General features: G+C 38.1%; 1 protein-coding gene across 3 annotated transcripts in view; it reads left to right on the top strand.

The window, feature by feature from the left end:
* ARHGAP18 (Rho GTPase activating protein 18) overlaps positions 1 to 12,458 on the top strand; it is a 193,918-nt gene that overhangs the window by 124,495 nt on the left and 56,965 nt on the right. For all 3 annotated transcript variants that reach the window (XM_017957432.3, XM_021936878.2, XM_003898198.5), the window contains exons 2-4: positions 3,594 to 3,796; positions 7,291 to 7,526; positions 12,138 to 12,201. In XM_017957432.3, coding sequence (XP_017812921.2) covers positions 3,594 to 3,796; positions 7,291 to 7,526; positions 12,138 to 12,201 — 503 coding nt within the window. The remainder of the gene's footprint in view (positions 1 to 3,593; positions 3,797 to 7,290; positions 7,527 to 12,137; positions 12,202 to 12,458) is intronic.

Genomic DNA, 12,458 nt, shown 5'->3' on the forward strand with positions numbered 1-12,458 from the left:
TGAAGCATATCCATGGCATGATTAGCACACAGAATTCTGGAGGGAGAGGGAGGAGGAAGGAACTTGGAATAATTGCTTGCTAGAAAGTCAGGTAGGGGTCACTGGTAGTTGCCTGTGGTATAAACTGCGTGTTTCTTTGATTTCAACACCATGTGTCAGCTTGGATCTTTTGGAAATATAAAATATTTCTGCTCTGTACTTCATTACATCTAGCAGATGTTGCTTTATGTTTTTGAACCTCATTTGCAGAATGAACATGGTATCATATAACATACTCCTAAAAACAGAAAAGAGGAAACCAGTTAACTGGCCTCTTAGCAGAATGGTTTTAAGAGGGTCCAGGCTTTTAGTCACTGCCTGTCTGAAGTACAAAAGTAGAATATATGCTACAAAGAAAAGAAGTAACACAACATGTTCATTGATGTAAACTGAAAGAATGTTCACTTACATTTTTAGACAAATTAAAAAATACATGGCAGGTTGACCAAGGAGGGTAGTCTATTACTGAATGGCTGCGTCCTTCCCACTCCTCATCCCCTCTTATTTAAAAATGAAAATGTGTTCTTGCAGTATTTACCAGTGATCAAAAAAATATGGAAGAAAGAAAAAGAAAATTCCTCCTTTCCATGACTCAGTATTTTTAGGTTATCACAAAGCTATTCAGCTTCTGAATCTTATTAAAGTCAAAATATTGAGTCAATTCATCAGCACTAAGCTATTCAATTTTTGCTTTATGCATGTTTTGAAAGCAAGGCTTGATATAGATGGTGTATTTATGTAACAATGGTGTTACTCAATGACCTTGCATTTTTCTGCACATGCTATCTTAATGGAAATTTACTGGAAAATTCTTGCCAGAATAAACACATTCCTTCAGGACTGAAAGGCTTAATGTACTTCTAGTTCAACTGCACCTTTTTCCCATGAGCAGATAAACCAAATTATTTGGCGTTAGTCATTATACTTCACACAGTTTACAGTACTTATTGTGGTCTCACAGGGGGGTAAGAGTTGAAGGAGACAGAAGTAAGGTGGTCAATTTCACACTATGAGAGAGAAAACAAAAGGATAAAGCATCTGTATATTTGACATGCAATATGAAAAATGAATCTGGCAGGCATCTGTAAATTAACATTAGCTATCCTGGTAAGGCAGAAGTAAGGAATATGAACAATATAGATAAGTTGAGCTGATGAACCAGAAATTTAAAAATATATATTTTTTATTTTTAAGAGAGGGATGACTTTCTCATTTACATGTTAATTTAAGAATCAGGAGTGAAAACTCTAAAAGAAAAATACTGGCTATGTAATGACCATTGGGGCCGGATATGGGGACCCAGGTGGAACACAGAGATGTAAACAGGACGATTGAGGCCAGGGAGGGAGGAAGTACCCCTTGAATTAAGGGATGAAGAAGGCAAACAATGAACAATGGAGACTTAAGGAAAGAGATTCACAAACATGTCTAGACTTAGGCTTGTTGGCCCCTGTCCTAATTCCCACCCATCACCGCCCCAAGGTTACTACTGGGGAGAGATTATAGTGATTGTTTATTCATGCATGCAACCAGCATTAATAAAGTTTGTAATCAAGGCAGGAAGACTCATCTTTAAAGGAATAAAACTGGCGTATCAGCATATTAAAGCTAAGTGCTCAGTTATACTGCATTTATTTGCAGCAATAGGCAATTAAGTTCCTTGACTTTTTCTAACAAACCAGTTGGAATTAAGCTGCTGGATAGATTTGCCCAGAGTTTAGTGACCCTCTCCCTTACGTCCTATTAAAATCCTACTATTTTAAACAATTTTGGGAAAGGCTAGTTTAAATGTGAATGTTCACACACTATTAAAGAATTTTATTGTAATTTTAAAATTATTTTCAATATGTACAGTAAGTAAAACCAATCTGGCAAACGAAGAATTACTTCCTGGAAGTCCTTCTTGAGAGAAGTAATCTGAAAATTAAAATAGCAAAACAGTTATTCAACGATTGTCCTCACTCAAATTGTATTCTTTAAAAAAATTTATTGTTGTGTTAGTCCATTCTCATGCTGCTAATAAAGACATACCTGAGACTGGGTAATTTGTAAAGGAAAGAGGTTTAATTGACTCACAGTTCAGCATGGCTGGGGAAGCCTCAGGAAACTTAAATCATGGCAGAAAGGGAAGCAAACACACCCTTCTTCATATGATGGCAACAAGGAGAAGTAACAAGCAAAAAGGGGAAAAGCCCCTTATGAAACCATCAGATCTCATGACAGCTCACTCACTATCACCAGAACAGCATGAAGGTAACTGTCCCCATGATTAAATTACCTCCTGTTGGGTCCCCCCAGGACATGTGGGGCTTATGGTTACTACAATTCAAGATGAGATTTGGGTGGGGACATAGCAAAACCATATCAACTGTAAATAAAGGAAAGGCATCAAAGCTGAAAAATTTCTTCTTTTAAGGAATCAGGCATGGTTTTCTCTGTAAATAATAAAACAAAAACTTATTAAATCTAGGTCTTACAAGCTCCTTTAATTCAATTTTAGAGGTAGGTGAGATGTGAATTATAACAAAAAATACCATTTACTTGAAGTTATACAAATACTCTTATTTATTCAATTTATTCTTCATAGATAATATCAGAGAGAGAAATGTTTGAGGTAATTCCAAGCTATTCAGAGTTGCTAATAAATGAGTTTTTACCACATTTTGGAATTTTTAATACATATAAATCATGGGTCCATTTATAAATAAAGATTAGAAATTGCTTTCTACAGTAGATTATAACAGCAAACAAATCATCTTATTTATATTTTGATTTCAAAAATAAAATGGAAATTCAAATGCTTCATCGGTTGAAGATATTTACTATATAACAGTTGACTAAGTTTTGTTTATGAATATAAATGATAAACAAAAAATTGTATAAAATTCATTCCCAATTAATAGTCTGTAATTCAGATTTAACATGTTGCTTTTTAAAAACTAACTTTCAGGTTTAAATGACTCTTATGCCTGGGTCTGGTGGCTCATGCCTTTAATCTCAGTGCTTTGGGAGGTTGAGGTGCGAGGATCAGTTGAGGATCACTTGAGGCCAGGAGTTTCAGACCAACCTGGGCAACACAGCAAGACCCCATGTCTACCAAAAGAAAAAAAAATAGCTGGGCAATATGGTATATACCTGTAGTAGTAGCTACTCAGGAGACTAAGGTAGGAGGATCATTTGAGCCCAGTAGTTTGGAATTAGAGTGAGCGATGGTCACACTGGTGCACTCGAACCTTGGCAACAGAGCAAGACCTTGTCGCTAAAAAATATATTTGAAAAATGAGTCTTCATTTAATGTAAATGGAAAAATAATTTACCATGTTGCTCTTTGTACTTCACCATACTTTTCTGTGGAGCATGCAACTGTTTATTCTACAAGCATATTATAATCAGTAGCACTCCAGAGTAAACAGTTTCAAAATATATATTCCTTTGGTTTTATTAAGGAGAACTTAAGGAGTTAACAAATTCTCCAGCATATTGCTGTGATACTTTAGAAATTATACTGCTTCCTTTTGTACTAAAATAAACCATATGTTCTTTTGAATTTGTAGTCGCAGATATGGCCAGTACACTATGAACCAGGAAAGCACCACCACCAGAGTTATGGAGAAGCCCCCATTTGATCGATCAATTTCCCAGGATTCTTTGGATGAACTGTCTATGGAAGACTATTGGATAGAACTAGAAAACATCAAGAAATCTAGTGAAAACAGACAAGAAGATCAAGAGGTGGTTGTCGTCAAAGAACCTGATGGTAATAACTAACTAAATAAAGCTTTTATTGTTTGTATTTGTATTTATAGGAAATGAATGCATAGAAAGGAAGAGAACAAAAAAAAAAAAAATTAAAGCTAGGACCACCAAAAAAAGATACTGCCTTTCAACTTGAAAATTACTTGTTTGGCCGGGCGCGGTGGCTCAAGCCTGTAATCCCAGCACTTTGGGAGGCCGAGACGGGCGGATCACGAGGTCAGGAGATCGAGACCATCCTGGCTAACACAGTGAAACCCCGTCTCTACTAAAAATACAAAAACTTAGCCGGGCGAGGTGGCGGGCGCCTGTAGTCCCAGCTACTCGGGAGGCTGAGGCAGGAGAATGGCGTAAACCCGGGAGGCGGAGCTTGCAGTGAGCTGAGATCCGGCCACTGCACTCCAGCCTGGGTGACAGAGCAAGACTCCGTCTCAAAAAAAAAAAAAAAAAAAAAAAAAAAAAGAAAATTACTTGTTTGAGGCAGATTTATGGATGCAACTGCCAGATACAAGTGGCATAAGTAAGTTAGCGTAGTCATAGATATGGCTGGAATGTTGTTGGCTAAGCTCACTGTATCATAGCTTTTTAGAGTTAGACTTCATCTTTGAAACTATCTAACCTCTCTTTAAATTTCTTCTGTAATATAGTAGCCACATTGTCATTTGGTCTCTAGTGAGTGCAGATGGTGATAGAAAGAGCACTGCTTTGCAGTAATACTGTTTTTCCAGTGGTCAGTCAGCTTGAGTTTCTTTGATCTTTGTTTTATTGATTTACAGTCTGCTGTCCTCTAACTTTGACTCTCTTGCTTTAGTTATGCCTTTGGGACAAATGGAACAGAGCTCTTCTATTTTTACATGATAGCCTTTCATATATTTGAGAATATTTATCTTGTTCCTAGCCAGGACCTTTCTAGAAAGAAAATTCACATAAACCAATCTTTGTGGGTGGTTTTCAAAGACCTGCTGTGGTCCTGGCTATTTTGTCATTCGAAGTATAGTTCTCCAGATTGGATGCAATGGCTCATGTTTAGCCAACTAATCTAAAAATACAGAGTTGGGCAGTAGATGGTGGCATTACCGTTTTTAGCTTCCATATTTACTTCTTTCTTGTATTTGGTGCATAATTTCTGTAGAGTCACTTTCCAGCCATAGTTCCCATTGTCTGCTGTAATACTTGATATTCTGGGAGAAACATGTAAAACTTTACTTAAAAGTTTTTTTGTACCATTTCTTTTAATCTCTGAAATTCAAGCAGTTGCCAAGTTTGTCATGTCCGTTTCTCTTGTCTGTTATATTAGCTTTCTTTCTATGCCTTGTGCCATCTATACATTTGTCAGTATGTTTATGTAAGTTGATACATAAATGCCAAAATGTGAGAGCCCCAATCAGTGCTTTGTGATCCACGAATAGAGACTTCCTTCTCAACACAATGACTTCTTAACTAAATTACTTAGGATCTAATTAAGTAGCAAAATCTATATAAATAAGATTTTTCTCCTTGGCTACAACATTGCTTGAAAAATCTACCAATACTTATTTAAAAAGAAGACTTGGGGATTTTTCTTAATTTAATTTCTCAGACCTAGAAGAACACTACAGTTAACTCATTCTTTAGCTTCTTGTTTATTTTTCTGTCACTGTTTCCCAAATATGATACCAATAAAGTCAAGCTTATTTGTGATAATTAATAGTATCTTTCACCCTTTCTTTCTCCCTGTTTCAAGATGGATGTAGCATACTAGTCTGCTGAATAAGGAGAGAATATGTTTGAGAAAGTGGCGTTTAAACCCGATACATAGAAGTATGTCGTTAGCTGTTTGATAATTCTCCAACGTTAATTAGATTCATTGATTATTATGTACTATGTGGTCATCAAGAAGATTGGGAATGTTTTCTACATGCCCACACCTTTTCTTAGACTTTAAATTGTTTAAGCTTTACTTCTACTTTTTAATGGAAAAAGTGACTCTACATAGTAATCTTGTTTATTTTCCTTGTTGTGTAACAACATCAGCTTTTTTTCTGGCAATTTGGTTTTGTACACCAATACTGAGTACTACCTTAAAAGCATAAATAATAGTGGCTGACTTAGTTTTTTGTTGTTGTTTTGTTTTGAGACAGTCTTGCTCTGTCACCCAGGCTGGAGTGGCACAATCTCAGTTCATTGCAACCTCCGCCTCCCAGGTTCAAGAGATTCTCTTGCCTCAGCCTCCCTGGTAGCTGGGATTACAGGCATGCACCACCGTGCCTAGCTAATTTTTGTATTTTTAGTAGAGAGCGGGTTTTACCATGTTGGCCAGGCCAGTCTCCAACTCCTGACCTCAAGTGATCCACCCACCTCAAAAGTGCTGGGATTACAAGCCTAGCCACCATGCCCGGCCTTGCTGACTTTTTATGCTAGTAAGCTGTTTTTGTTGTCTGGTGTGCACAGTGCCTAGTACTGGCTTATGTCTCTTGAAGTCAGTTATTAATACTTGATTTCTGCCATCAAGAAGTTTATATAGTATAGAAAGACAGGCAGGACTAGGTGCTCTACCATGTGATTCAGTCTGTCTCAGGGCTTTTCAAAGCTCCTTCCATATAACATTCTCACCTTTGGTTATAGCATAGCTGGAAGAGGTATGCTTTAGTGTACAGATCAGAAAACAGAGTCAACTTGAGGCTAAGTAGCTTGTCCAAAGAGACTTGGCTATCAAGGTGCAGAAATGGGGTACAGATCCAGGTCTTTTGTGTCCCAATTCATCCCTCTTTTATTTTCCTCTATAAACATGATGGTTGGAAAGAATCTATTCTAATTATCCTTCTGCTTTTAAATAACTTTCATTAGATCTTACACAATATTTGCATGAATATTTACTTCCTGCTTTCAGTGTTTTGAATTGATTCTTGTTTGATTAGCTTCCTATATAAGCTTTTTTTGCTGAATATATTGTGCTTTTAAAAAACATTGTAAAATAATCTGATGTGTGACTTGGAAGATTAGAAAAATTAATTTGAAATTGATTAGTTCCCAATGTTCTGATGCTGTTAACTTCTTTGCTGCACTTCCTGTCAGCTACAGTGAACAGAGAAAACAAGGCTTTCCATAAATTAGTGTTGGACTCTGAGGTAGTACTGAATTTAAGCCAAGAAACTGGGCTTAATATATAGCCCCAGCATTGACTTATTTCTGTAACTTGATGGGAGTAAGTTATCTCTTTATTCTTTGCTCATCTCTGGAAGGGGAATAGTATCATCCTCTAGGTTAATCTGCAAGGAAGTTATAGAGGTTAATTACATGTGAAGTCATTTAAAAATTTTAATTGAGTATATATGGAATCCATCTAAAATTTTATATCGTGGCTGGAGTGTATGGCAGTTGTCCAAGTTTTAGATAATGATTATTAGCACTGTGGTTTGGTTACAATAGAAGAGTTTTAGTAAGAATTTTTAACAGCTTAAAAAATATAAAGGTTCTTATATTTTGTGATTTAAGTACCACTTTTCTCTACTATCTTAGAGGGAGAATTGGAAGAAGAGTGGCTTAAAGAGGCCGGTTTGTCCAATCTCTTCGGAGAGTCTGCTGGAGATCCACAGGAAAGCATGGTGTTTTTATCAACATTGACCCGGACCCAGGCAGCAGCAGTTCAGAAGCGAGTAGAGACGGTCTCCCAGACCTTGAGGAAGAAAAACAAACAGTACCAGATTCCTGACGTCAGAGACATATTTGCTCAACAGAGAGAATCGAAAGAAACAGTAGGTTTTCTTTTTTGATGTTAAGGCAAAGGACTAATTGCTTACAATTAATTGGATCAATCTGGTTTAATTCAAATGATTAAAAACGTAATGATCACCTATTCTGTGCCAGGCACCAAAACTCTATGCTTGCAGCAAACAAGAGAGACTTGCTTCCTGCCTTTCTGGAAGTTATACTGATGAGGCAGAAAACCAAACTAGTTAAAATTCAGCATGATAATCCATGCATTAGGGGAAGAGGGTGTCCTTGGAGCATTAGAAGTGACTCTAACTCCACTAGGGGTGACAGGGACAGCAGACAGCTTCTCAGACAACGTGACTACCAACAGTTACTTAGAGAAAAGTAGGATTAGGGTATTCTTCCCTATCTATTAATGCTTGTAGGAATATTTGATTTGTCCCTAGACTCATTTGGGGATGGATAAGTAGAGTGTGAGGGAGCTAATTGCAGCTGAATTACAAAGTAGGAACCTTGAGACATGAAGTAACTTCTCCTTTGTGGTGTTAAAAGAAAGACCTTAGACAAATTAAATTTAACAGAATTTAATTGAGCAAACAGTGATTTGCAAATTGGGCAGCCCCCAGAATCACAGCAGATTCAGAGAGACTCCAGTGCTACCGTGTGGTCAAAGAAGATTTATGGACAGGGAAAGGAAAGTGATCTACAGAAAATGGAAGTGAGGTGCAGAATCAGCCGGATTGGTCACAGCTTTGTGTTTGCCTTATTTGAATATGGTTTGAACAGTTGGCCACCTTTGACTGGTCAAAATTTGGTGATTGACACGAGTAAGTTACACAGTCTATTTACATATTCAGTTAGGTTAAAGTTCACTAAATACAGAGAAACCCTTTAGGATAAACATAAGATATGTAAGGAGGCAGCTTTAGGTTAAACTTTAAGGTGTCTAGCCTTAGCACAGCGACAGCACACAAAAGATTGAGTAAATATTTGTCTAGGTGATTGACTTATTAATGAAAGCTGTGGGGTCTGGTAGAGACTGTGGGACTGATGAATGAAGAGAGGTATCAGGGAAGGCATGATAAAAGTTTGAGAGGCTGGGTGTGGTGGCTCACAGCTGTTATCCCAGCTCTTTGGGAGGCTGAGACTGGAGAGTTCAAGACCAGCCTGGGCAACATAGCAAAACCTAATCTCTACAAAAAGCACAAGAATTAGCTGGGTGTGGTGGCGTGTGCCTGTAGGCCCAGCTACTTGCGGAGCTGAGGCCAGAGGATCGCTTGAGCCCTGGAGGTCGAGGCTGCAGTAAGCTGTGTTCATGCCACTGCACTCCAGGCTGGGTGACAAAATGAGAACCCATCTCAAACAACAACAGTAACAACAACAACAACAACAACAACAACAACAAAGAACTGTGTGGCTCAGATCAGTGCTACTCGAACAAGCCAGTTGGTGGATTACCTTTTACTCATCTGTAAGGGCATAAGGAGCTTGCACAGAATATAAATGATCCTTCTTTCTTTCATCAAAAAAGTCTTGCTGCCAGAAAAAAAGTAAAAAATCAGCTGATCTAGATGGTGTTCTTGAGGTCAAAGTTGATTTACATTCTGGCTTGAGTAGCTCTGGCCTAAAAGACCCAGTGAGGTGGTTGGAAGGAGAATGAACACGGAATGGGACTCTTGAACAATGATTGTAATAATAATAACAATACCAGCTGCTGCCACCATTGCTGAACAATTACTGTGCCAACCACTTTAACGTGCTTTATCTCACTTAATCCTTACAACTGTCTTGTGAGTGAGGTATTATTTCCATTCTGTGGCTGAGGCTCATAGATTTTATTTTATTTTTTAATTTTTATTTTTGGAAATGGAGTCTCTCTCTGTCACCCAGGCTGGCATGCAGTGGCACAATCGTGGCTCAGTGCAACCTCCACCTCCCAGGTTCAAGCAGTTCTCCGGCCTCAGCCTCCTGAGTAGCTGGGACTGCAGGTGCATGCCACCATGCCCGGCTAATTTTTTGTACTTTTAGTAGAGACGGGGTCTCACTATGTTGGCTAGGCTAGTCTTGAACTCCTGACCTTAGGTGATCTGCCTCCCTCAGCCTCCCAAAGCGCTGGGATTACAGGTGGGAGCCACCGCGCCCTGCCAGATTTTAAGTAACTTGCTCAGTGTCCTGTAGATAGTAACCCCAAATTTGTTTGATTTTGAAGTACATGCTTTTAACCACTCTCTATCCTGGTATATTTGCATTTTGTACACGATTCTGACATTAAGCATCCTGAATATGAGATTCTATTCACACTATAGAAGATAACAAAAATTGAATGATTATTTATTTTAAAAAAGGAATGAAAGGGTTTATATTCATGGTATCTTCCTGTCATGTAGACACTCTTTTGCTTTTTCTAGACATTTTATTCTTGCAAGAAAGCCCTTCTAGCTGCAGATTGCTACTCTCTTTGCATGACCAATTTCGAATCAAGTCCAGTCCATTTTATAGGAGTTTTGGGGTCATTAAATTGCTCCAGGCACTTGCTTAAGTTAAGCACTTGCTTACTACCCAGTGGTTATTTGGGATATCCACTAGTATTAAAGGACTGGGCTAGGTTTCCAGCTGAAGAAAAATGAATGGTAAGGAAATTTAGTATTATGACATTTTCTTCCCAACTAGAGAACCCTCACTAAGGGAGTTAAGAGGAAGTGAAAAGTGAAAAGGGGGATGGAACAGAGAGCTGAGCCTAAGCAAAATATAAACTGTGGGATTTCTGCCAGTCTCCAAGAGGATGTTGCTACTCGGTGCTAGAAACAACATTTTTCCAGCAAGTTTCTGGCAGTGTCAGAACCACATGGTTTGAGTCCAAGGTAATTGGTGGATTGTGTCATCTGATGGAGTCATTAAGAGAGAACTAGCAAAAGGAAATTTGAATAATGGTAACTTGCTTACACTGCATGCCTTTGATTGAAACACTGCCACCCATGAGAAAAGTGCTTTATCTCCCCCATCCCTCAAGCAAACGTGGGCCAGCCATCTTCACTTGTAGTTCTTCTGTTTTTGAGCGATTGTATATTCAGCTCTTCCATGTTAAATGCTTCCTCATGAAGGCCTTGCTGACACTAGAAAATATAATACAGAAATGAACACCATCTGTACTGCCATCTTCAATTGCTAAGGAAAATAATTCCAACCACATGCTCCAAAATATGTGTTCTTTTGTGAGACTGGAATCACTCTGCTCATTGTGCCATGCAGGACCAGCCTCTGCCGACTTGTGGGAGGAAGGAGAGAGAATGGGACTGCTCTGTCCTTCAAGGGGGTTAAAGTGATGCTGGGTACCCACGTCCCACTTCTGTGACTTGGTAGTCACTGTAACATTGTCCTGGGTTTTCCCCATCTCTAAGTGGTTCATTAGTGGTCAAGATGTCCCTAGCCTAGTGCTTTTCTAGGCTCTTTTTAGACTTCAGGTGGAGGATGAAGTCCTTCCTGGACAACAGCTTGAGGTGACACGTGTAGTGAGACTGCAATGGCCGCTTTCTGTCTGAGATAAAATCCAGTAGAATTATCAATATTATTTTTTAAAATAATTTGAATAGACCTCTTTCTGTGGTTGATCCAGACTCTCCTTCCTGACCTCTGAATTCCTTCTGAAGCCTTACCTGGAAAGGAGGAAGTACTGTCTGGCCACATTTACTGCTGAGCAGAGTCAGCCGTGGTTTACCATCTCCATAAACCTTTGGAAGGCTCCACTCCTTGGGTGTCTCTGCCCCAGCCCCTTGAAAACAGGAATTCCTTCAGATGTTTTAGGTCTTATTGCTGGTTTGGTAATTTAGTTACTTATCTCACGTTTATTTCTGGATTTTTTTTTTTTTACTTGAAGAATTTCTATTTTATTAGGGACATGTACTTTTATCGTTTTATAACAGCATGATTGAGATATAATTCACATACCATACAATTCGCCCACTAAAAGTGCACAATTCAATGTTCTTTTTAGCATATTCACAGTCGTGCAATGATCACCACAATCAGTTTTAGCACATTTTTATTATTTCCAAAAGAAAGCCTGTATCCATTAGCAGTCCTTCCCCATCTTTCCCTCCCTACTCTTAGGTGACCACTAGTCAGCTTTGTGTCTCTATGGTTTGCATATTATGGTCATTTGCTATAAATGGAGTCATATAATATGTAGCTCTTTGTGACAGGTTCCTTTTACTTAGCATAATGTTTTCAAGGTTTATTTATGTTGCAGCATATATCAATACTTCATTTCTTTTTATAGCCAAATAACATTCCATGGTACAGATAGACCACATTTTGCTTATCCATTTGTCAATTAATAGATATTACTAATTTTTTAACATGTTTGTCCTTTCTCCTCCACTAAATAGTAGCATTCTTGATGACAGGGACACACTCATGACTTTTTTTATATTTCCCACTGGGCCTATTATTGTCTTTTACAAGTTGTAGGTAATAAAATATTTTTTGGATTATTGCTTGTTGATTATTACCTTAGTGCCCCTTTTGCACTGTGATTGTTAATAAATTCTGAGTACATTTCTTGTACTCTAAAGATTAGTAACAAAATTATTTACAATATCATTTTCTCTGGTTTTGAGTTGGAGATGACTAAATGGCCTGTTTTCTATGTTTAGGCTCCAGATGACACTGAATCGCAGTCACTTAGAACAAATGAAAACAAATACCAAGGAAGAGATGGTATGTTGAACCTGTTCTCTTGTTTTCCCCGCCCCCTTTAATTAGCATAACAAACAGTTACAGTCTTATGAAATATTCACCTTCAATTCTAGTAAACAAATTCTATTAAAATGCTAATGAAAAGTCCCAAGTGGATCATTACGTGAGGCTGAGCATATAGTTGGCCTTCAATTTTCTTTTAATGTGTATCCCCATCTTCTGATTCAAAATGCATATACGTATCTTCCTGAGTGCTTACCATGTGCCAGATGTTATCA

This window comes from Papio anubis, chromosome 6, assembly GCF_008728515.1.
Source record: "Papio anubis isolate 15944 chromosome 6, Panubis1.0, whole genome shotgun sequence".
NCBI lineage: Eukaryota > Metazoa > Chordata > Mammalia > Primates > Cercopithecidae > Papio > Papio anubis.